The sequence below is a fragment of the Halyomorpha halys genome, unplaced genomic scaffold (assembly GCF_000696795.3).
Source record: "Halyomorpha halys isolate HHAL.00 unplaced genomic scaffold, Hhal_1.1 Scaffold144.1, whole genome shotgun sequence".
In the NCBI taxonomy this organism is placed as follows: Eukaryota; Metazoa; Arthropoda; class Insecta; order Hemiptera; family Pentatomidae; genus Halyomorpha; species Halyomorpha halys.
The window spans coordinates 875,791-902,741 of NW_027106983.1; the positions used below are offsets into that span (position 1 = coordinate 875,791).

Here is a 26,951-nt window from a genome sequence, read left to right on the forward strand (position 1 = left end):
CCATCAAAACATTGTGAATTTACTTTACCTCTCAATGCATTTTCATTTACTATTGACTTTGTATTTGTTGCAATTTAATCACAAATATAGGATATTTTAAGACTGTTTCCTCAAAAATAAAAAATTTTCAACTCTTCAATTTTTCATATTAAATATTTATTTATGATGTAAATTCTTATATTGTAACTCCAAATGCTCCATTTTATGGTAATTAATTAATAAATTACAAGCATTATTTACCAATTGTTATGTTAAATCTACTTCTTGATATATGAACTGTGATATGAATAAAAATAAATTATTATTTATTTTTTACTTTTGTCTTTCATTTTTAACAATTAGCTTTATTTTACTTCATGCTTACAGCCTCCTTGGTGGTATTTTCCTGTAAGTATCAGTTTCAATCTTTATATTATCTATATTTTAAGTTGCATTATGTTAAATTTTTGTAAACATGACACTAAAATGTTTGAGCCATGTTTTTGCATTTTATATTCATTTCATAATCCGGGAAAACATTTAAGTCGCCATCAAGTGCCATGTATCAAGTACATCTTTTCCTTTTTATAATCTTTATATACCCACACATATAACTTAGGACTCTTCTGGATCAAAAAAATAATTAAAAAGGAAAAGAAGTGCTTGACACTTGATGGCGACTTATATGTTAAGGTTAAGTTTATTGTCAGAGCTATCCTCCTTATATATGTTTCAAGTAGGAACATATGCTTTTATCATTTGAAAGGAGGAATGCTGTCAATAAAAACGAACAAGCATTGAAAGTCTATCCAAGGCGATCAAACTGTAATCCAAAAATCTATTTTCTATGCAAAAGGCCAGTTCACCTGAAAAAAAAGACTGCTGGTGGAATAAAGAAGAGAACAGACAACCCAGTGGAAATAAACCCAATGGTACACAAAGATAAGACTCATCCTAGGAGACAGAATAAAACAACTTTGGCTAAAGAATTTGCTCTATGTTCTATCACCCATAGTAAAGAGAGTAGGTGGTACTATGACTCCTAAAAGGTCTCGAGTTGAGGAAGGAACTGAAGAGAACAGAGACATTTCAGTTGCTGAAGATGGAAGGGTCATCAGTGCTCCTCATTGGGGTAACATTAAAGTAAAAGCTTACACGAATGGTTTTGAAAACAACCTTACTTTGCGGGACGTTTTGGTTGTTCCGCAATTATGTGATAACCTGCTATCTTTGCCAAAATTAGTAGAAAAGGGATATCAGGTTATAATTTCCCAGGAAGGAGTGGAAATCATCACCAAAGAAGGAGATTTGGTGTGTTCAGGTGATTTTAAAAATTATCTGTTTACAGTAAGATTCAAAAAAATCCTTTGATAACAAAACAGAAGATATGTGCCTCAAAACAGAAGTAGTTGAAAGAAAAATCTGGCATCAAAGAATAGGTCATATCATTATGAAGAAGCTTGATACTATGGCTGAGAAAAATATTTTAGTTAGGTTAGGTAAATTAGGTGGTGATCTAATTTCAGTGACCAAGAAATGAAGAAAGGAAAATTAAGTCATTCTTTCCCAGGAAGAAAGCATTGAAGAGAATGATGAACATTTCGAAGACAGAGCTCCTACACAAAAAGAACAAGTGACATCTGATCAACAACAAACATTAAATGATGAAGGATTTGGTTATGAATCCAAGGCACCTAAACTAGTAGCTGATGTTGAACATGAAGATACTAGAAAATCATTTAAATATTAGTTAAATTGTGATTTAGGTCTTGATGGTGATAGCGGTGTGTTGATGAAAATAAAATTAACAAATGAAAAAACTAAAGAAGAAGAAAGTAAGAAATATGCTCATAGCAAGAAGAAGAAGAAACTCAAACAGAAAAGGGAATTTAGTGATGCAACGAGTATTGTTAAACCTATTATTGATCCAGATGTTCATGATTTCAGAGAGTATCTTGGTGAATATTATAATTCTGACTATGAAAAATCTGGATGCAGTTAAAAAGGGAGAGATCCAAATCGCCAACAAAAGACAGAAGACCAGTTGAAGATGTTTCAACCTAGGACTCAAGGAAGTGTTTTGTGAAACATTAAATGATATAGAGTGATGCAATAAAGTTGAAAATAAAATAAATAAAGCAAGGTAATAAATGAGAGTGAATAATAAAATATATTTTAGGAAGGAAGTTGTTATAGAAAATAGGTTTTATTATTTTGTTTGTAAAATAAAACGGTAGATGGCGACACTGCTCTGACATGGGATAGCTTGGCGTCCCTTGGTTCTAGAACAGACTGTAGTGGCATCTATAAGTGAAAATACACTCTCGTTGTCTTTATTTACAAAACCCTCTCTAAATTCCACAACAGATTGTAATTGTTTCATGAAAGAGAGAATTATGACTTTATTTGAATTGATTAAAAAAAAAATGTATTAATTATATTGTTTTGTTCTGAAACAATGTTTGAATTACAACCATGTAAATAGTCCATATTAATATAGTGTTTCAACCCTGAGATAAGCCCTTACTTCCTGGAATATTTTTTATTTCAAACAATTATCTTTAATGTCTTTAATTTAATATTTGCTCCTTTATATTGTGCTGATACAAAACTACTTCTGTCACTATTTTTAAAGATAAATTGCATACTATCCCAGCCTATCTCAATCTGCCAATCACCTGGTCCAGAAGAAAACCTCCTTAGATGCTTACTCTGAATCCTAGCTAATACAGTTTTATTTATAGCAGGAACTTTGTGTCTGTTCCACTTTTTAGTTGATAAAATTATAATTTTTAATCACTCTGTCAATTGTCAGGATGTATTATGATGAGCAACTATTGTTGTTGGTTTTTCAGGGTAAAGTAGAACTCAGTACTTTAAATAAATCAAATTGATATTAATCCAAAAGTTATTGTTTTTATAACCTGTTCATACTTATCTATTAATTGGATTATCTCATGTCCATAAAACTCCTTGAATTTGTAGTAAAAAACTGATCTGTTTTGAATCAGATGACCTGTTTTTTCACTAAGTGCTTTCCATTCAGGAAATTCTGTAGCGACCGAAATATGTGATAGTTACTTGAAGTAAGAACCAGTGAACAAGGAAATGTTCCGTTCAATGTATAAGAATCTTATTGATAGTGACTTTAGAAGTCACCCTTCTATAGGTCCTGGCATGGTGGGAAAAAACATAATAATTTTTTGCCAGCTCTGGACATTTTTTAAAAATTGATTCATCCAATTTAGTGGACTGTGAATGTATAGTTTTGAATCAATCACTAATCCTAATGTCATTAGTTCTTAAAAACTAATGGTGAAAAGCACTATATTCTTTTGATGTAATTCTGCTTTTGATGTTGTTCATGATGGCTTATTTCTGGGTATCCAAGATTTCCTGGTCTCTTCTGTTAGTGTGCATTAGATGATTGACTGTTCTACCCCAATCTGTTTTGTTTGCCATAATATGCGTATTTTATCTCAAAGCACCACGTTTCCCACATATAGATGGTGGATTGTCACAGGTTTGGAGACATCCCTTAGTACGCAGCAAATTTGATCCTTCCTGTCACCTGGTTGAGACCAGTTAATGGTAATGGTAACTCTTGCCATATTTAGAATGCTCCAACTTTGTTAAACCAGAGATCGTCTTCAAGATAATTTGCCATCTTATATTGTTTATTATTTCCTTCTTTACATTCTTTTTTTCCGAATTTGTAAATAATATTCATATTGTTCAGGCTAAGCAGTTCTTTCCAACGCATGATCCTCATGGATGACTCCTTAACTCTCCAATCCACTGCAAAGGGCGATAATCTTGGACTCTGGGGTGCTTCCTGATCTGGTAATATCCATCACACTAAAGCAAGACAGCATCAGGTTTTTTTACTATATTATCAGTTTTTGATTCGACAAAAACTGATAATATAGTAATGTTTTTCGAGAAAGGCAAGTGAAGCAGCTTCCCCAGTGATTTGTTGTGGATAATAAAGGAAGACAGATCTCCAACTCCATCAGAGGATGGTAGAGGTAGGGAAGAAGGTAGAGACCTTGGCGTAATACTGGACAGGCATCTCACATTCTCAAATCTCGTCTAGGTGAGGCTCAAGCTAGTGCAGCAAAAGTCTTGGAATCTACCATCTGCTTATGTCACAGCAGTTCTTCATATATCTGAATCTGAAGATCTATAAAGCCATCATCCGGCTGAAACTGCTCTATGGTGCACCACTGCTGTGACAACTCGATAAATATACGTTGAACAAGTTGCAGTATTTCCAGAGTCCCTCCTTCGGTGGATTTTCAGTGGAACATCATTCCAGTGGGTCTTGAATAGTGTAATACCGGATGAGCTCCAGCTCCCCTTAGTGCTGGAGTTTATAGGTCGAAGGCACATCAAATTCTTTGATGACCTAAAGGCATGTTCCAACCCACTATTCAAAGTAACCACTCCTCCATCAAGACCTAGGAGGTAGCAAAGCACTGTCCTCCTGGTCAATTTCATTACCAAGGGAGGAACCCCGGGCTCAGCAGCCTGAAGTCAACATCATCACAACCCTCTTCCCACCAGTAGAGAGGTTCATCCCCATTCTTGTATGCTCCGGCTGTTGGCTCCCTGTCCAATATTGTAACTCCCTTCTCCAGTGAACCTGGCTCTCTTCTTTATGTGGCAATAGAAGGGTATTTGTTTTTATATATATATATATTTAAATGTAGTTTTAGAATAAGATCTTTATATATTGTACTAATTTGTAAAAAAACTTAGCAGTTTAGAAAATTAGATTTTTTTTTTATGTTTTTCTGATCTTAAAGCCTCTCCTTAACTCCCTCTTAATTTCTTCGTATAAGCCCTTTGCTTCTAAATACGCTTCAATTTTTATCGACCCAATCCCGTAATTTTCTGCAGCAAGCCTTTCAATGTTGAATCCTACGGCGTCCATGTCCTTTGTGTTTTGATTTCAGTGATTAGTCCCAAACAAAATCACAAATCTTACATATCCGTTAATATACATAAATAAATCTTGTCACTTAACTCTCTCAGGCACTAAACCACGCTCTGCTACCAAATTGTTGAATTTAGGGAGGATTTTATAAATAAAAACAACGAGAGTGTGTTTTCACTTATAGATGCCATGGCAGATTGTTCTAGACCCAAGGGACGCCAAGCTATCCCATGTCAGAGGAGTGTCGCTATCTACCATTTTATTTTACAAACAAAATAATAAAACCTATTTTCTATAACTCAATCTGCGTTTTAAGTTCTACAAAGGATTGAAAGTTATTCTATACCTATCTTATTTAAAATTATTATACAGCCTTATTGCTCTCATACCAATAAAATCAGCTGAATAAAAATTAACTCATGGTTCTAATAAACATAAAATTAATTCATCACATAAACAATGAAAGGTATGAAAAGTGTAGATATGATTACACTTTTTTTAACGTTTTGTTTAAATAATATTTTTACAGACTAGCAGTGAAAGCCCTGTAGTGGAAACAAATTGTCGTGACCTTCTTGAAGACCGAGTTCAAGTTCAATGGAGGATAGAAGGGGAATGGCTTCAGGTCACTCTAGCTGCAAGAATGAGGGAAGATCAATACGTATCTTTTGGAATCAGTGGTGAAAAATATAGGTATTAAAATATCTAACTTTGAAAATTGCCATAATTCAATATTTTACTAGTTCACTTTCATAACCTCAATACTATAAAATTTGTATATCTTACAGTAATCATATTTCTGAAATCATCCCTAAATCCTTCAATATTCCAAAATGTATATTTATATAAATATAATGACATCTTCCCTCTTGAAACCTGCCAGTTCTGTTTCCTCTCCTTATTTCCACCTACTTTGATCTCCCCATAAATATAAATAAGTAAATATTAATATACAATACTAAATAAATACTAACTATAAAGTAAATACTTTCATCTATTCCTTTGTAGGACTATACAGGAAGGAATTTGTAATCAGGAAGTACCTAGAATTACTGTAGTTTTTTGTGAACTCAGTAATAATTTAGTTATAAACAGTTTACAATATTTTGATGTTGATAATACAGATGTTATTTATGTAAGGTTATGTTAATTTGTAAATGTCACACTGTATGCAAAATAAATGTAAAAGAACAAGAATAAATAAGTCAGTTAAAAACATAGAAACTAGTTTTGTGTGTTGATATCATTTAGAAAAAAGAATCCTCAAAACAGAAGAAAGAATATAAGAAACAATACTCAATAATTAAAATATTTAACATTTTTCTGCTATTTTTGTAGCTTTTTTTACTGCCACCTGGATCATCTTCCTATAATCATCATATATGATCAACTAATAATCTTCCAATATCCTAAGATTACAAATTCTTTCCATAAAGCTTTCCCTCCTACCCATCTTGTTTGTCAGTACAAAAATGTCTTGCTAAATGCTATATCAGTACCTGTCATCTGTTTTATTGATCAATTCTTATCGAGTATATGTTTGTTTCAAAATACATTTCTTTTTTTTATTTCTGTAATAATTGCTTTTTTAGGTCTTCAATGGTAGGAGGAGATGTTGTTGTGGCATATTTTGACTCTGACACACAGCGATTCCACGCAATAGATTATTTTATGTCTGCAACTTCGCAGTGTGACGGTAATAAGAAAATTAACACTTTTATGTTTGATGACTATCTTTAATTTTTATCTCTCCAATTTGTGAAGTACACCTCTTTTAATACTTTGCATTTTAGGGAAAAATGGCGTTTGTCCTGATGAAAGACTAGGAGGTAGAAATGATGTAGAGCTTCTGTCTGGAGAGAGGCATATGGGTGTAACAAAAGTTGTTTATCGACGCCCACTTCATACAAATGAACCTATCAATGATAAGCCTATTCCTTCATCAGGAGATACATATGTAATAGCAGCAATTGGACCACTCAGCTCTCGTAAAGAAGCTTACGCTCATGGAGTTAGGGACAAAAATAATGGTAAGTTAAATTTTTTTTATAATAAATTAATGAGGATCATTTACTTAATACTTGGTAATTCAATATTTGAATCTTTATCTCTAGTCCAAAATAAGTAATTTGGATTATAAAATGAGATTTCTAATATTGCTAATGTAAATTTTTGCTGACTTCATTGAAATTCAGCTTCATAATAAATCTGATTTATTAATCTTTTAAATTCTTTTGTAGAAAACTTTAATATTTATATTATATAAATATTAAACTCTTATGTACTAGTTGCTCATAAAATAATAATAGTAGAAATAGATTATTATTATTATTATTATTATTATTATTTACATAATAATACAAAATTTAATCAACCAGCAACTCTTAATCAACTAGCAAATATAAAAATAACAATTATCCCTATTATTTTTTTATAAATATATTTATAGACAAATATTAATTCAAAAATTAATAAATTATTTTGCACATTTAATGTCTGGATTTTCTTTTTAGGAAGTTGATTATATTAATTTTTTTAATTGTTGAGGTGAAGAAAACTTCCAATTAGAATATAAACTATTCTATATTTTGTATTTATACAAAGTTTCAGGATATTATCCCATATTCATGTACTATTGTAACAAATAAGTTATTCTTATCAACAATTTGTATCTATATGTTATACAAAATATAACATATTATAATATAATAGTTTATATTCTAGAAGTTTTTTTCACCTCACAATTTTAATAAAACATTTAATTTAATTTTTTAAGTCTATAAATAGATCTGAACCTGAGCTATACTTCCAATGACAAACTTTAAAGAAGTTCCCATTTGTTAAAGAAGTTCCCACTACAACTACAATTTTTAAATTTGTTTTTGTTGAAATCTTCTTTGTACATATAGATATATAATTATTAGGATGTATGATTATTAATTTAAATACCAACTGAAATAATTTTATTTTGGTTTATTTTATCCAGAGGACATTCGGATTGATTTTGGAAGCAAAGATGACAGACAGTGCGTTGCCACATTCCCTACTTCAGGAGGAAAAGAGGACTCACTTCACCCTTGGTCACCCGCCATCATACAAAATGAAGAATCGTTTACAGCTAGAATAGGTCCTGCAGGTGGAGTGAGGGGGTATCCTGCCATTACAGGTATTCAAGTACCACATAAGCTTGATTATAATTGACAGGAGAAACATAACCTACATTTTTTTATGTTGTTAGGCAAAATTGAATTAAATGAATTATTGAAAATTTTATATAAATATTCTTAAAAAAAAAAATTATTTGATTTAAAATATATTTATATTTGATAAATATTTATAATTAAGTGGAAGATATATTCAATTTTGGATACTTGTTTATCCCTTGGTTTTGTCTTAATTTTAAAGTTGTTGGTTTGTTTTTAATACAACTAGATTGTATTAGAAGTCCCTGTTACTTAATCAAAACAGGTCTGGAAACTAGGCGAATGGTAGATTGTTAAACTCAATAATAAAAAAAAAAAAAACTTTATGTGTGTTTCCAGGTCCAATGAGAATTGTTGAATTGTAATACCTATATCACAGTTTAGATTATTATCAAACAATAAAAAATTTATTTTTAGTCAAAATAAGTCGTTATTATGCACTAAGTTAATATTAAACAACTAATTATTAACATTTTTAGCCATAATTTATTTCAAATAGTTTCCCATTGTTTAGAAACCTTTTCTGTAACATTTTATAATGACTAACCTTATGCTATTTTTCATTTAAAATTTGGTATTAAACCTAACTGCTTTATTGTTCATAAAAAAAAAAAAAAAAAAAATCCAATGAAGTTATTGTTTAAAACTAATATAGTAAGAAGCACAAAAGTGATAAAAAAACAAAAAAACAAAGAGATTCTTGTTTGATTGATTTAATTACTTTTTTTTTGTTTTAGGGCATCCATCCTGGGGCATCGCTTGGTACTTAAATGATCTTCTAATACCCGAAATATATGTTCAAAGAGGAAAAACATATACTTTTATTGTTGAAGGAGGTATTTTTAAAAATATATTTGTTATAATAATAAATACACTTCAGATATTTAAAAAATGAAACAAATCTGTTACATCTATATATCATGAAGATTTTAGGCTTCATTCAAAATAAGGAAGTACTATTTCTAGACAAACAGTTATGATAGGAGATGGTTTGGCCTGGATCATGCTTCACCCCTAAGTTTGTCCCAATCCACTGAAGGATTGGGGTCTGTACTCTATAGAAGTCAGGTGTACTACCTGTTTGTCAAAATTTTCCTACATGTTGTGGTTCAAAAAAAAGAATTTGAGATAAATGTTCAGGGTGTAATTGTGAGATAATGATAAACTGCCAAAGGCAAACATAAGTGATGAGATGAGTCAATTACCTTTTTGGGAGGAGTGGTACAGTCTGAAGAGTAGAGGTGGTCCAACCACTCAAAGTTACCAAGTGATTTGCCAAAGAAGGGCATCACCAAACCAACCCTTCTTCAATGCTGACAGACTCAGTGATAGTGTACATTTTGACAACACGTCCAGTTTGGACTAGTTCTTTTTGTTACGTTCACTCCTGACAAACACACCTCTAAGAGAAGTATTGATTATAATAAGACACTCATTAATAGCTGAGTGAGCAATGTTACTATAAGTGAATTAAATAATGGGAAAATTTAGACTTCAAGGTAGTTGTAAACATTTAATCAATTATAAATAGCCAGTTGAGAAGTAATTAATTTTATCATTTGTAGATTGACTTCTCAAATCTTTGTTTCTGAAACACTTTCCTTTTAAAACTGAAACACTTTCCTTTTAAAACTGAAACACTACCCTTTTGACTGTTCATTAAGTGATATCCTGTCAAGTTTGTTATTTCTTAGGGTGTCCACGATGAGATTCCTCAATAGTTTTTTATTTGCTACATTTATGAAATTTGTATATAATGTGAAACATGGCAAGTTAACCACTAACCATCAAAACTACAAGATAGCTTATAGTGAGCTTACTTGGCAAGAACACAAATGACAAGTGGGAAGTGAATCTGTTATTCAATAATTTCCTCCAAATATGAGAGAGTGTTTCCCATTGAAAGAAATTTCTTAATCAAGAACTTTATAAGAGTGTAATCCTGTGGTGAAAAAGATTTGTCAAGCAGGACATCTCTGTTGATTTTCTTTCGAAGGTATAATTCTGTGAATGAACTCCTGCTGTAAAAGTTACAAACAGTGAATTGTTTATTCTTCCTTAGGATTGTCCTCTGATCTTTATGGTCAATGATCTTTATTTTTAATAATTCCAAAAATTTTTTGAAATAATCACTAAACATCTCGATTAAACTTGAGCCATAAATCTACCATAAAAACATATTCTCACAACTCATCTTTAAGAATGTATAAACATTCTTCTTAATAAATGCTTTAAAACAAAAAAAGTGTAAATTAGTATTAATTGAAAGATCTTGATTGATGATTGATGAATGATCTTATCTTAATTTTTTTTTCATGTGCTTATAACCAAATTTTCTATCAACTTAGGTGATGATAGAACAAATCCAGCTAAATACCATCCATTCTACATTACCGATAGTAGGGAAGGAGGTTTTGGACAAAAGACTGCAGAACAACAGAGACAGCAGCGAGTTTTTGCTGGAGTTAGTTATGACGCTGAAGGTTTCCCATATCCCACTGCAGGTAAGTAATTAAATAATTATACTAATTGATAACTATGTTATTATTATGATAGCACTACAATTTAGTTACTGATTTTGACTGCCTCCAATGTTGATGGTCTTGACACCATTCTGTTCCTGATTTTTAGGATATTAATATCCCCCACCACATCTTAAAACCACCTCAGCTTTGGTCTTCTGCATCTCCTTGTTCTATTAAATAGCAGTATTAGTGAAATCTTTGCTGGTTAATGCTCATAACCTTTTTTATAAGTTATTTCTCTTTAGGCTTAAGAACCTCCTCTGTTACCATGTAATTCAAATCCTAGTTTTATTGCTGGGCCTTCTAGTGCTATAAATACCTCAATCATAGCCTAAAGAGAGTATTCTAAGATATTTGTATCATCCACATAGCCCAACAATTGAAGCAGCCTAGTAAATATGTTTACTTGTTTTCTCCTTCATCTTCTTAAACTGTCCCTTCTATAGCCTTTCAAAAAACCAGATTCAACAATATACAGGCTAGTGAATCCCTTGCCAGAGCAAAATATTCTTTAGATCTTTTGCCATTTATCCTATAAGTAAATTTCACGTCCTTCACAGTGAACTATATCAAGTGATTTAGTTTCTCAGGTATATTGAACTCTGAGGGCACTTTACAGCTCTGTATGTAATATGATGCCTTAAAACCTATAAAAGGACATGGGCTTGTTGGGTTTTATATCTAAGCTTAAAAATGATTTGCGTACTGAATTCATACAAATGGTCTGAGGTGGATCTTCCTTTCCTGCAGCATCACTAGGTCAAAATTTATTTATTATGGCTCATAAGTTCCATTTTTCTCAGCTCCTCTCTCCTTCTGTCATCTCTTCTTGAGGGGTAACCATTTCCTTACCATGTGTAAGGATAACCCTTCCTTCTCAGTCTGTAATCTTCAATGGACCTCCTTCTTCTGTGTAGTAAATTGTGGGTTAGATGATAGTTTCTTGCTGTTCACGGCTGCTTCTATGGGAACCTGGGTTCTTTTTTGTATGATTCTAATTCCTTCAGGTGCTTTCATTATCACTTTGTGACAGTCCAACCAGGACCTCTCAATATATAACTGGCATTGTACCTTCTTAGGTGTATTATAGAACCAAGTTTTTTAACATTGGGATTCCTTATTCCTTCTCACAGATTAAGATAATTAGCCTTTTTGCATCAAGAAGGCTATAGTTCCCTATTATCTGCTAATACATTCCTTCTTTTCCCATCTTAGCATTAAAATCTCATTGGACATGCACCCAAGTACTTTCTAGGAGTTAAAAAAAGGCATTCTTACATTATTTAGCTGTCACCTCAGAGTGAGTACATAAACTCAAGAGACCATAGTTGTAAAACTTTCCACGAATTCATATAACAGATTCTGTTGTGGAATTTAGGGAGGGTTTTATTAACAAAGACAAAGAGTATATGTTTCCGTTAATAGATGCCATGACCGACTGTGCTCAGAACAAAGAAACATGCCTGTTTCTTTGTTCCCAGTAGTGTCATGGTGTCGCCATCTACTGTTTTATTCACAAATCAAATATTGTTAAAATATAATTATACTGTTAGAATAACAGTTGAGAGTACCTGTTTGTTTTTCCTATTCCAAGCTGCATCTTCTCCAGTCGGCAGATCTTTCTCTATTATATCTTCATATAAATCCTTTGCTTTTAAGTATGCTCCAATTTTCATCTACCAGGCTCCGTAATTTTCTGCAACAAGCTTTTCAGCACTGAATATTGTGGTGTCCACTGTCCTTTGTGTTTTGATTTCGGCAGTTAGTCCTAAATGAAATCACAAAGCTTATGCATCTGTTAATATACGTAAATTACTCAAGTCACTTAACCCTTTTAACATACTTAACCACACTCTGCTACCAGTTTGTTTTGGAATTTAGGGAGGGTTTTATAAACAAAGACAAAGTGTATATGTTTCTATTAATAGACGCCACGACCGAAAGTGCTCAGAACAAAGAAACATGTCTGTTTCCCAGTTTCCATAGTGTCGCCATCTACTATTTTATTTACAAATCAAATAATGAAACCTATTTTATACATCAGATTCTAAGATTTAAACTCTACTACTACCTGTACTTTCCTTTTACTACAAACCATGCACCAAATTTACCCAAACTCTCATGACTGCTGTAATATAAATGGAGTGACACCTTTTTTTTCACAACTTCCTTGACTAGTTCTACTAATATCTTATTTGATATTTTCATTAAATTGTTCTAGGACTGGTTTTAATACTTCAGGTATATAAAGAGACTATAGGTATTCAAAGTAAAAAACCTATGGGGATGCTGAGTCATTCCCTTTTGAGAGTGATCACATCTGAGGTACATTTACAATAGTTGTGTTTCAGTTAGTGGGGCACCCACCCTCTCTCCGTACTCTAGTCTGCAAGCTGGTATATCATTTCTATACAGACCTGTATCCCTATCGGGGGTAGCTAGCCTAGGGAAGGTGACCCTAGGGAGTGTACTTCATACGACCTTGTGTAGGATATGCTGGGTTTGTGTACTCTAAGTGTCATCAAGTATTGTTTCCCATACCTGGAGGGATAGTAAACACCATAATCTCCATCTTATCCATTATGCTTAACATTACTATTAACTGATATTCTAATCTCAAACTGCATGAGTGGTAGATGAAGAATGATAATAAAGGTGACCACCATTCTATTCATCAATGCAACAATGGGAAATAAAACTGGAGCAGGATTTGGCCCATGTTTCACCTTTAAATCTTCGGGTTTTCTATATGATGTATGAAAAGTGTTTCATTTTATTCTTCATCATATAAAATCCAACATTTTGTATTCATCTGTAGTATCAAAAATAAAGTTTTTTTTTAAATCATTGTTAGTCTGTAATCTTAAAAAGTACTTCTTTTTTCCATAAAAATCTGCATGTACTGATATTACATTTTGATTGATTTAGCTGGCAAATACTGTGAATGGGAGCACAAAACAGTAGATAAGTCAGCAGAATTTGAAACTTTCACTGAATTCTTCCAGACTCTCAAACTTAATTGTCAACCTGGTGAGTCGGCTGTTCTGAATTGGACTGTTCCTGAGGAAAGTCCGAACATACTTTATTATCAGGTAATAAATAAATAATTTATCCAATACAGGCATTTTCATTTAATAGTTATGGGTCATTCTCCAAAAATTCCAGAATTTCAAATACACTTTATCTAAGATTGTTTCCGACATTTTTGGTTCCATGTTTTTAATATACATGTAATACATAATACATAATATACAGTATTAAATAGCTCACAACAGGCTGATGCATTTATACTGGAGAAACAAAAAAAAAGTTAATGAAATTCATCCAAACAACAACACTTATTATGAAAGTTATAATAAGAAGATTAATTCCAAGAAAAAAAAATGCATTCCATAGTCATTTTACTATCATTAAATCTATGGATTTTCATTACATAGTTCACTATCATACCAGATGTGAATAATAATTCAAATTTCAGGTTCTCTCTGAGCATGCCTATTTTGACCAAAGTTGAGTATGATAGGCTATAGTATTTAATTTTAAATAATGTGATGAAAATAAATAAGGATTCCTTTATTTTATGTTATTTAGTTCATGAAATCACTTAAACAGTGATTTTTGTTTTTCTATATAATAAATGATTATTTAAAAATAACTAAAAACCTAACAGTATAAATAAAATTTGTAATAAATATTTTAATTCCAATTATTTCTTACATAGTTTCCATTTCATTTGTAGATTTAAATACAAATTTTAATAAATGAAATGTTTGTTCTAGTATTCATGTTTGCAGAATTATTTGAAATCTTCTTTCCTCCTATTAATCTAGGTTTTATTTTATTTTTTCTATATAAAAATAATTTTAATAATAGACTGTATTGAGTTTCTATTAATTATTTATTTATTAATTTTTTTTTTTAGTGTTACACTCATAACAACCTGGGTTGGAAAATACACGTTACAGATCAAGGATATCAAGCAACTTTAAACCATGCTACATCTTCGGCCATTGATTTAGTCATGTTAGTTATAATGTCATTTTGTAGTACATATCTTGTTATGAGATAGATGCATACTTCTATTTTATATAACAATGAAAGATAATCATTTTCAATTATGCCTATGTATCTTTGTTACAAAAGTAATTTATTCATATAAATTAATATTTTTATTATTTTTGCATACTTGAAAATGTCTGTCTTTCCTTTAAAAATAAAAATAAAAAGTTACTTGTTCTTCAAGGAAATAAAATAATCTCATATCATGTATCATATCAGAGTTATAAAACAAATACAGAAAGTTTATCCACTCATAAAACTCTATAAAAGTACAAAAAAGAAAAGGAAACAATTTTTAGTGTAATTAAAACCAGTTAACAAAGCAGCAATTATAGAGGTAAATTATACATATCATTGGAATCGAAATATGTTGAAATTGAATCATGAACTATCTTTAAATTTTTTATTTTCATCAAGTAAAATGGAATAACAGTTGATACCCTTAATCGTAAGGCAGTAGTAATTTAATCCTTTATCAGGTACAGTGGATCAAAATGATAAATCTCAGTTTTTTCCAATAATCAAGACTGATTTTATTTCATAAACTATCATATTGTTATATTAACCACCTCTACATTTAATAATATATTAAGGACAATGTTAAAAAATTTCTGAGAAAAGTTAATCTAAATCATAAATATCATTATCGATCTATGAATACTCAATGTAAGAAGATTTAATCAATTTTAATAATTCTTAGAATACTCCCTATCACTATGAGTTACACAGGACTGTAATGCTTTAATCTCATCAGTAGGTTTGACTCTGTTTAATGTAGCAATAAAATAGTCAATTTGTGAAAATATATTTGCTTTTGCAAATTTAAGAAAATAAAAACTAAAATAAAACAAATGAGAACGTATGTGTTACATCAATTTGATTAGAACTCAAGTACCTGCTTAGAAGCAAAATCAATTACAAGGAAAGCACTCTTAATGGTCAGACTGTGAGGTATACCAAGCTACAAAATGATAATAATTAGAAAATGTAATTTTTTGGAGAGTAAAATGCAAATTTATTTGTTTTATTTTGGAAATAGTAATTATGACTGACAAATTAAATTAACTATTTGAATTTGTATAGCATTGTTGTTGTAATTTACATTTATATCCTGTAGAATACTTGTTTCACAAGGCGTAAAAAAAAAATTAAATAGTTTATCATGAGACAAAAAATTAGTTTATCACCAGAAAAAAATTAAGAGTAAGTTTTATTAATAAAATATTTCTTATTTTGAAGAACAAGTAAACTAATAAAGAAAAAAAAAACACAACCTATATTAAAGAATATCACTCTAAAAACATATCAATGGCTGAATGAATGTGGGATGGGGTGAGTGGAAAGCTAGAAATTCTAGTTTTAATTATAATACGGGCAACTAAAAAGAATTGTGTATATGTACTTAAGCAATGTTATCAATAAGGAATAATAAATCTGATAACATTTAGATATATAAATGAACTAGGCAGTAAGTGATATGTGTTTACAATTATTGAAACATTGACAATAATTCAATGCTCACAATGCATTCTCAGATTCTGTACATATAAAACAGATTTTAAATTTTAAGTAAAGTTTGAAAAGTAAATTTGACAATAATTAGTCTTATAGAAGTTATTATATTACATTCAATATTTATACAGGTTAGTGTTATATTTAAAAAAAAAAAAATATTCTTTAAGTATGAACCCAAGGATTAGAAAAAGTGAAACTATTTTTTACCTGTTTCCAAGAAGGGTTCTAATTGTATCTTAAATATAAGTGATGATCTGTAAGATACAACAAATATATATATATATGTGAAACCAAACAATGACAATAATCTTGTGATTGTACTGACAATAATTAATTTTTTTTATATAATAGATGCTTCATAAAAAAAAATTATTTTATAGAAATTTGAAATATATATATATGCTTACTGTATTTCTAAAAAACATTATTGTAACTCTTATAAAGCTTTCTTTACCTCTAAAAAATGAAAGTAATACATGTTTTCAGTATTTTTGGTACCTATTATACTAAATGTAACTTTTTGAATAGTAAGCTGTTTCTGTTAGTTTTTTATAATGATAAGAAAAGTTATTGTTGAAAGATATAGTCAGTCATGTGCAATAAAAGAGAATTGAATTATTTAATATAATAGATAACTCATTTTTGAAAGTAATCTAATTTCAGTTATTCTTATAATAGCATTCATTTAAAGGGTTCACTATTGAATAAATTAAAAACAATAAAGGTAAACATCAATAATTTAGGAATTTAAAATTATAAACTTGTTAAATGTTTTCATACAATGTTAATAAATGTTGATCATTTAAGATTTACAAACTTTTATCTTGATGGTAGCTGACATTCCTGAGATGTATTTTTCTATATAAAAAGTAATTCTGTAATAAGAAAATGTGCTAAGTGGCTGTTTTGTAAGTACCAAAATATTTTTTTTTTTTTTGCTAAAAATGCAAATATTTATCTCTGTATTCATCATTATGATTTCATAATTTTTTTCGTTGTTGAATGATTACAAAGAATATTCTAAAATTATTTTGATTAATTAGTAAGAGTAATGTGAATCTTTATAAATATAAATTAATAAAAGGCATAATATAAATTTTACTAACATTTCCTTTTATTATTTTTTTTTTTTTAATATGACTTATGTAATCTTACATGAAAATTAAATAATAATACAAATTTAAAATGATGAGAAAGTCAATTAGGATTAAGAAAAACAAATATGTTTATTATTTTTTATTATAAATATTTCATTATAGGATTAATGTATCTTTGAAAAAATATGTGTAAGCTTCAAAATAATATAAATAAAACCAAACAATGATAATAAAATTGTGATTGTGTAGACAATAATAAAATTTATGAGAGCCATTCATTATGAAATAAGTAACAATAAAACATTAATTAAATATATTTTTATACATATTTTCCGAAAAGCTATTATAATAATGCTATAGTAAAATATAAATTGTATCTGGCAAATTTCATTCTACTAATATAAAAAAGAAAATTTTAAAAATGAATCATAACTATAGCCCCTTGCCGGGGTAAACATGTAACCAGGGGCGCCTTGAGGAGGATTCACCCCCTAAAATAAGTTTTTTTTTTTTTCTTTAGATATATATAATCCTGGCTTAATGCCTGAACCAGGATTATTCCTCCATTATGTCTTTCTATACATATTTTGTAAATCATTATATCTACTGGTATGAATCAAATTATGAAGAAAAAATATATATAAGCAAAATTTTCTGGTAATTATTAAAACAATGTCTTTTAGGTAAAAAAATACAAGAAAATCAAGAAAAGCTTCTTTACCCCATAAAGTAAAATATTATTATTACCTTACAATGGCCTAAAAAATGTAAATTTCTGCATCAATTAGTTAAGGAGTGAGGCTCACAGATCAAATAATTAAGAATTGTATTATAAAACTATGATAATATTTTGGGAACAATAAAATTAAAGAGCTAAATAAATCACTACTGTTATTTATTTATCAATGAATTTTGAATAAATGAAAAACCTCGAAATCTTGATTAGACTGATTCTGTAAATAAAAACAAGATACTATAATTTTTTTATTGAGTAGATATATCAATCAGATACTGCAGATTCTGGACTGTTTGTTCATGGCAGATGGGACTAAAACACAACAAATTATACACTAGAAAAAACATTCAAAATGAAATAAGATTTACTGAACATATTACTAAGCCTTTATTTCTGTCATACCACATCAACAATTGAAACATAAGTAAAATAAAAAAAATAATGTATAAACCTTTAGAAATATATGTTAATATTTCATTTATACCTTATGACAAAAAAATATTGATTACATTATAAATGAATAAATAAAACACATACTACAAATATTTAGACAATGGTTTTATACAGTAAATGTTTAAATAGTTTTACTTTCTGGAAGAATGTACTTGTTTTTATTGTTTCAGTTTTTCATTTTTAAAATTGTTTACAATTTTTATTAATTCAGAAAAAATAAAACTTTTTTTAAGAAGATGAATTGACAAAAAAGTGTTGAAAAAAATTAATCACGAACATTTAGAATAAGACATATTTTTTAATTATGTTTTACAATATATTTATTTCATTTTTTAAATTAGCTAATCATTATCAAATTAACTATAGTCAATTGTATTAGTTTATTGACAATAATAAGTTAGTTAAGATTTAATTTTAATTAGCTCTCAAAGTGATCTGTAAATACAGTTTCTCTTTTATTGCACATGTTGGATGCTTGAGCTGAATGGATATTGGGAACTAATGTAAAGTAAATATTGAAATTTGTAAATAACATTCAGATTATCTATATTATTAACCTTACATTTAAAAAATCAGTATCGTTGCTCTCAGGCTTACTTTATAATGGTTGAGAGTATATGTACTGGACATTTTTTTAAGTAAGCTCTTTTATGTACTAAGTCTTGAATAAAAATTAGTAAACCATTATGAAGATACAACTTGTTAATATTTTACATACTAACACATTTCAATATGTATATATGTACTAATGTGTTAGTATGCTTGTATTTGTACTGTTAAATGTAAATTTCTTACTTATATCCAAGTTTTTGCACTACTATCATTAATTAATTATTTCATCAACAGTTTTTTACAGTAAGTCCATTATTTAGATGTTCGATAAGTGCCTTTTTATTAAATGAAATAGATTTCTAATACTTTTACATAACTTCTACATGAGTAATTTTTTCCTTTGTCATGATAAGTTTAGTCAATATGAGAAACCAACAGAAATTTCCACTTCCTTATATATTTATAAACATTGATCTTTACTGTAGTTTGAAAAAAAAATTAAAATAAGTTAAAATTCTATACATATTTTTAAACATATCAAACAGATATGGATCTATTTAATTGTGTACTGTTCAATCAAAATATGTGACATGTAGATGGACAATAAAACTATATTATAGTCTTTTAGTCTTGAAAAAAGAAATTTAAAAAATACATATATGAATTTGTTATTTTATTTTTGTTTCAGAAGTGTAAATATTTTTATCTGCTTTATTGCACTCTAGTATAGCACTGTACACATTAGTTTTAAAAATTATTTGTGAATTGAATTTCCTATTGTAGTCTTCACATTTGTTAAATTAATACTTCATTACCTACGCCATATTAGAAATACTTAAGAAGATATTGAGACAATAAAGTTTATATTAATTCAAATTATTTAATTACCTTTTCCTTTACAAGAAATAATCCAACAATTGTCAAATAGGATGTTTTTTTATACAATAAAAGTAAAAATGAGCTTTAAAAATGTTCAATCTGGATATCGAGGAGGAAGGTTATTTCTGATTTTAAAAAAATATTATAAAAGAGGGGCCACAGTAGCTCTCTCAACTTAAAAACTTAATTTATACTGGTTAATTTCCTCTCATTCAAGTTCCATGGTTACAGTTCATTAGTGCATAATTAAAACATTTTTGAAGTTTTATATCTGAAAAAATATATTAAAAATAAGACGATTTACCATTCAGACACAGGATATAAAAATTACCGACTATTTTCGAGCTATAGTGCACCGGACACCCTAATATGGTACATAGGTATCGAATACCAAAACCTTTCGAAACAAAAAATAAATTAACCCTTTCAATAGATAATCTTGGCATAAACAGACAAGATATGCTGCGGTGACTGAGAGTGTTAAGTTGTAATCTTAGCAACAGTGAGTCAGAAGCAGCTTGAATCCAGCCTTGGCATGTTGAAATTTATTTGGTCCCACAGAATGAATCTCAATATTCCCGTTCTTAGGTATAACCACCCTGTACACCAGAAAAGGAGAAAAGGAAAACAATTTTTTTTTACTCAGGGGTCTCATAAATAGAAAGATCTGTTGCTACACCAATTGAGTTGGCTTCATTATGCATTTAGCATAGTGGAAAAAATGGACACAATTTTATCAAAATATGCTTTGTCAAAAAGAAGATATTCGGTACTACATGAGAGAGAAGAAAAAAGTTTATAATTTCAAGTGTTTCGGAACGATGAATTTGGTTATTAATTAACTAATAAAAATCCTTCTGAAAACATACCTAAGGTCAACCTTGTATAACAAACATTTATATCCTTTATCATTGAATTGCTTCTTTTAAAAAATCAGTTATGCTTCTTCGACTGAGATTCATTAGACCTCTCTATCAGTAAAGACTCTTTTCTAACTTTCTTCAAATGTTTCATGCTGTATTTATTTCCTCCACCACCTTTATCATCAATTCTTGACATATTAGATATACCTAAAAGTTCTTTCTATTCTGGTTTAATTTTGTTCGGTTCATTCTTATATATTTGTCTCCCTCTTTTCATCACTGATTGTATACATACTAATCTAGTCGATGAGCTAAAATGAAGATAATTCATGTGGAATAAGATTGAGTGGAGTGAAATAAGATTGTTACTGATAAAATTCATTTATGCCACTTAGTATGTATTCCAATAAGGAAGAAATTCTATTAAAGCATGTAGGAATTTATTGAAAGTGGTAAATGTACAAATTCTGATAAAACATGCAGCAGAAGATTGAGGTGATTTTAAAATTTATAATAAGCTACACTATGGCCAACCATCTTTAATCGATGACCATACGGTTAAAATCATGTCAAACCAAAATCTTTTTCTTGACCACATCTGAGACTGCAGAGATCTCTGCTTGCACAGAAAAAAATTGAAACCTTCATGGATCAGATGATAACGGGATAAAAACCTATGAAATCATAGTAAGGGAAAGAGCATATTGTAAACCCAGAAAACCTGTCCCCTTCCTCTCTACACCAAAGTTGAACTGAGTAAGAGAATGCTTGTGTATGGTGAAACATTTGGGGACCAATATATTTTGAGTTATTAACCAAATGAAAAGCTAAATTCAGAGATATACTATCAGCTATTGGATAATTTAAAAACAGTACTCCAAGAGAAGAGGTCAATAATGTTCAATAGGAAGGATATCATACAGCTTCATGATAATGACAGCTGCATTATGGACTTTTCAGAAACTCATAGAGTTAGGCTAGGAAATTCTGCCATATCCACGATACAGCCCAGACCTAGCACCCTCCGATTATCAATTATTCCTGTCATTAATCAATTTTTGCAGGGTGAAAAATTAAATAAAAAAAAGAAGATATGAGACAAGTATTCGATTTTTCCCCTTTAGGGATAAGAAATTTTTAATAATGGGATAAACAAATAATGATGTTAAATTATTCAATAAAGTTTATTCAGGGTATGAACAATTTATTATTTTATTTTATTCTAAAAACAGACAGAACTTTCTGGTAGAGCTAATATGTAAATAAAAGATGTATATACTAATAATATTACAACTGTTATGTAATCTTTCTTAGGCTATCTATGAAGCTGGAAAGGAAGAGGTGTCTACACCCATGGGTCTTATTGATTCCTTCTTTTGGCATTTTATTAGAATTCTAATACTTTATGGAGCTGGCTTAGTATAATAATAGGTCCTGACGCCAATTACAGAGGTGAGGTATTCTACATCAGGTCTCAACAATGCATGTCCATAGGTCAGGTAGATGGAGAGGAGTTGAATTGACAGGATAATTTTGTGAGTATTTGAACTAAGGATGGCAAGTATTCAGAGTATTCACTGTAGATCCTTTCAGAATGGACACTTCACCCGGCAAGGTATGGGCTTATTGCCCTGAAGGGGTACGCCCATGCTACAGGACTTTGCCATAGGTCTTGACAAATCGTCAGAGCACTATGCAACCTCTGGCAGTGTTTCAGCAACTCTTGACCGGTATCATTTCCAGTTTTGTAGGTAAGTGTACCTGCGAAAGCATACAGTACAGGCCTGTGATCCAATAGTCTGAAGGGCAGTGTGTGACCATGTGCGTATTTCTGTTCAGGAGCAATTTGAGCATTGAAGCAACAAAGGGCGAATTACATGCCTAAAGGAGTGCACTCCCTCCCGGGCGGAAGAGAGCCAACCTGGTCTTAGTAATAAAGGACCCAGTGGATTACTACTGCTACACAACCAGGCAGTATGCTGGGCATTGAAGTCCCCCAGGAGAACATAACAACTTGCCGCCTGAGGTCTATTGTAGACACAGCTTAACATATGCACTGATGTTTAAACCGTACGTCCAATGTGACTGAATGAGTTCCCTTGTTTACCGTCACTGGGTTTAGGATGATCCTTGACAAGATGTCTCTCCGGATGAATAGACTTCTCAGTAAACAGTACATCCATAAAAGTACTTGTATGTTGAGGCAGACAGCACAGTTTCAGTCAGCGCCACTACAGATGATCTAAGCAGCTACAAGAGAAATTTGATTTCAGCTTGCATCTGTGAGAGCCCTCTGATATTATAATCTATGACAAGATGCTCAGTCAAAATGGTGTGCAAAAATCTTTCCCATCATGTCTAGGAGCATCATCACCATCCCTATCATCTGGTCCATGTGGAGCATAGCTGTTCAATGAAAGGTATATCAGAGGCACTCATTGCCTGAGCAGGCAGAGTTTGCTGTTTCTTCTTCATGTCAGCGGGCTGTCCTCCCATGAGCTCTGAGTAGGCTGTCTTCTCAGACAATTCTACTTGGCCTTCTGGATGTTGCTGGCATTGGTGTTGGTAGGGAAACTTCCCTCTTAGCCCTACTTTTCTTCAAAAGCTCTAGCTGATCCAGGAACTCCTTGGATGTTGCCAGGTATTTGGCTTCCATCAATTCTTATACCTGCCCACACTACTGGAGTTCAATAGTAGGAGGCATCTCAAATTCTTCGACTCCCTACAATTTCTCTCTAACCCTCTCTTCCAGACGTTGACACCAGCACCAATATTGTGATGATTTCCGTGACGAGTCTTTGGAACACCGAAAAAATGGCACTCTGGGGTAATCTAAGAATGCTAAGACCAGTGAGAGGCATGGCCTGTAAGAAATTAGTTTACTATGTATTAGTCAATCTTTTAATAGTGTTTAATTATTGAAATAATATATTTACAATTAAAATAATATTTTACATGGTTTAAAAAATTATAACATCAATATATTTACCATTTGATATTACATTATATTTTTGAGCATCTTGAATCAAAATCCCAATTGCTCATAGGTAGCTTCTTTTCAACTTAATCAATCAAAAAAGTTATTAATTGATAAAGAGTTTGTAAGTTATCTCATCCATTCCTGAATAATTTTAAAACTCAGCAGGCATAAGGGGAATGAAATTTAAATGCGAGTAGTTTTCTATCAACAATATTTTAATATCAATACAAACTGGTGTAGGGAACTTAATTAATGGAGTCATCCTAGTTAGTATTCTATTTGAAAACTTTTCATTTCATGGTTAATAAATTCAAGCTTTGCTGGACATAGAAATAGGCAAAGATGACACTTTATTTTGAACTAATACAAAATGCTCACTCAAATATGGGAAGCTTAAAAAATAATTTACTTATCAAATATATAGCACAATTTTGGTTATGTTAATCTTAATTTTATTCACACAATTCATAAACTGTTAGTAATAAAGAAGTAAAAAGATCAATATATTCAAATAATATTAACTTATTTCTTAATAATAAGATTATAAGACAAATAATGTTATGAATTTCTTTTAGGAACTACATCACAAAAAAATTGTAAGCATCCAATTCTTTTCGCCTTTTTCAAAAATACAACATCCACTTTATAATGATTGTATGGTATGAATGGTAAATGGAAATCCAATAGTAAATCCACATGATTTAATGTATAATTTCCCTACAAAAATGGAATTGTTTAAAATATCGATAAAAAAAAAAAGAAAAATTGATAAATTTATTTATTTTTAAAAACATACTTTTTTATTAATATTTTTGGAGCAGCTCAATCCAGCAGATTTAATGAACTTATTAAAAAACTTTGGTAACATTAACTTGAATGAATCACAGAATCTTCCACACTTTTGGTAATAATAATGCTCCCTCCACACACCATTACCACCCATTGATGCTATATCTAAATCTAACTGAAAAAGTAAAAAAGCAACTTATAAGAACAGTAAATATAATATGTAAATAACAGATATGAAGGAGTAAATTAAATGTATCAGTAAAGTATATTACTTCAAAATTTAAGTATATTCCATTTTTAAGTGTAAAAAAAAATTGTCAGTTCATTTAAAAAATCTAGTTTAACTCATAATATTTATAAATTAATATAGTTTTATTTTGGTAATGAGCTGAAACAAAATACTGCCTGAATAAGTGTATGCCTAACCTTTCTAATAAAATCAACATAACCTGGATTGATAAATATTAATTTTATCAGACAAGAAGTTGATAATATTCAATAATAAGTACTATAATACAAATAAAATTTTACTTTTTTTCTTTCTCAGCTACCTGGTGATTATTTATTAGAATTTTTTTTTAGTTTAATTTTTTTTTATTACCCCTTTCCTGGTCATTTCTGACATAGGGGGGTATCTACTGGTGATCAACTATTCTAACTATGATGGGGGATCAAGTTTTTCATTTTGTGGGACCGCCGCTCAATGATAAAAGTCAATGCCCCAGGCCAGACCGGCACCGCTAAAGTTCCCACCTGGAAAAGACTAGCACCTCAACCGACTGAACTATGGACGGCCCATTTATTAGAAATTTAACCATTCATAATTTGACATTGTCATGTCAAATAAATTACTTACAATTTCATGTGTAAATAAAAATACTCACATTAAATAGGCTGTTGTCAAGATCAGTAGCAAAAATCATATTGCCATAGAGGGCAAACTTTCTTTTAGATGTTTTTATTATTTTTCCATTTTGTACACTTATTTCTTTGGTACCTTCATCTGAACATTTTCCCAATTGCTTTAGCAGAACCTCATACGGACCTAACTAAACATGATATTAAAAATGAAACCCAACATCATATTTTCATGAAATGTTAAATTACAAATCTAAGTATACTTTCTATTAACAACAAAAAACATTGAAAGTAAAATAAAATTTGCAAATTAAATGGTTATCAAAGAAATAATATTAAATAAATTTAAGTAAGTTGATTCAAGGGTGTAAATAACGTTGAATGTTACATTTTTTAATTATATTATTTTTTTATATCATTATGTACATTACAGTATTATTTAAACAAAAGTATAGTTGATGATTCAACAATAATATTATAGAAAATATTGTAATAACGTTGTATGTAATAAAAAGTTATGTCATTAATAAAATAAAATAAGAGTCAGACATTATTTCGTATTTACTCCACAATTTGAAAATTTATTTTCGAAAATCATACAACATTATTCCATGATTCAATTATTAAATTAAGGTTTTCTATTAACCTTAACTTAGTATCATATAGATCTATGATAAAAAAAAAAAATGTATACGATTATGTAGCTAGTTGGCTTGTTTACCTAGTTAACTTATATATATACATATAATATATATATATCTTAAGCATAAATGTGAGTAAATGACTTATCAATTTGTGATTGAAAAAAAAAAAAACACCTAATGTTGAAATAGTAACATAATACAAAATGTAATACAAACTTATATCATTTTGTTTAAATTTGTATGTACTGTTTATGTCATATGCTAAAACATGGATATTATCATGATAAATTCAATGTATATGTACTTCTATATAGTTGGAGGATTTAAAAAATGTTGCTACAATTTTTACATGTAATCATGAATAAATAAGTTTTTGTTATAAAACCAAAATTTGTAGTCATATTATTTTAAATATGACTTAAGAAAGCTCTATGACAATGAATACTAAAAAAACAGAAGAAGCAGTAATATCAGGACATATAAAAAATCATTGTGCATAGCATACTTTGATATTACCTACCCCATAATCAGCTAAAATAAAATTTGCAATGATCAATAAAATTCCTAATAACTGCAACATTTAAAAATGTTTGATTAGTAGCGCTGCAAACAATGTTACTAGGAGTAGCAGAAAGAAAATGTGGTACCATTTATACACAGCCAAACCACCTCCTATCTCTCATCTCTTTTAGCGAGCATAATGAACCTAATGGATGTAATCACACCATTCACCAAATATGATTCTTGTTAAAATAATCATTTTATCATTGATCTATTTCCTGACTCTATGATAAAGGTAATAAAAAAGAAACAAAAATACAGTAATCATATTTGTCAGGAAAAGGCTGATAGAACATTATCCCAAAACCAGATTTTTATA

General features: G+C 29.9%; 1 protein-coding gene and 1 long non-coding RNA gene across 2 annotated transcripts in view; one reads left to right on the plus strand and one right to left on the minus strand.

Annotated features, from left to right (window-relative positions):
- Positions 1 to 18,219, plus strand: part of LOC106678461 (protein Skeletor, isoforms B/C) — a 178,689-nt gene extending 160,470 nt beyond the window's left edge. Inside the window, exons 7-14 of the mRNA XM_067045329.1 lie at positions 5,448 to 5,611; positions 6,511 to 6,614; positions 6,712 to 6,948; positions 7,905 to 8,084; positions 8,859 to 8,957; positions 10,470 to 10,625; positions 13,575 to 13,738; positions 14,569 to 18,219. Of these exons, the coding sequence (XP_066901430.1) occupies positions 5,448 to 5,611; positions 6,511 to 6,614; positions 6,712 to 6,948; positions 7,905 to 8,084; positions 8,859 to 8,957; positions 10,470 to 10,625; positions 13,575 to 13,738; positions 14,569 to 14,715 (1,251 nt within the window). The 3' untranslated portion in view covers positions 14,716 to 18,219. The remainder of the gene's footprint in view (positions 1 to 5,447; positions 5,612 to 6,510; positions 6,615 to 6,711; positions 6,949 to 7,904; positions 8,085 to 8,858; positions 8,958 to 10,469; positions 10,626 to 13,574; positions 13,739 to 14,568) is intronic.
- Positions 18,220 to 24,370: 6,151 nt separating this feature from the next.
- On the minus strand, positions 24,371 to 25,609 carry LOC106678443 (uncharacterized). Its single transcript, XR_010842864.1, has 3 exons — positions 25,454 to 25,609; positions 24,577 to 24,744; positions 24,371 to 24,497 (listed from the first exon to the last, which is right to left on the minus strand). It is a non-coding gene; the product is annotated as an uncharacterized lncRNA (long non-coding RNA).
- Between the last annotated feature and the right edge of the window lie 1,342 nt (positions 25,610 to 26,951).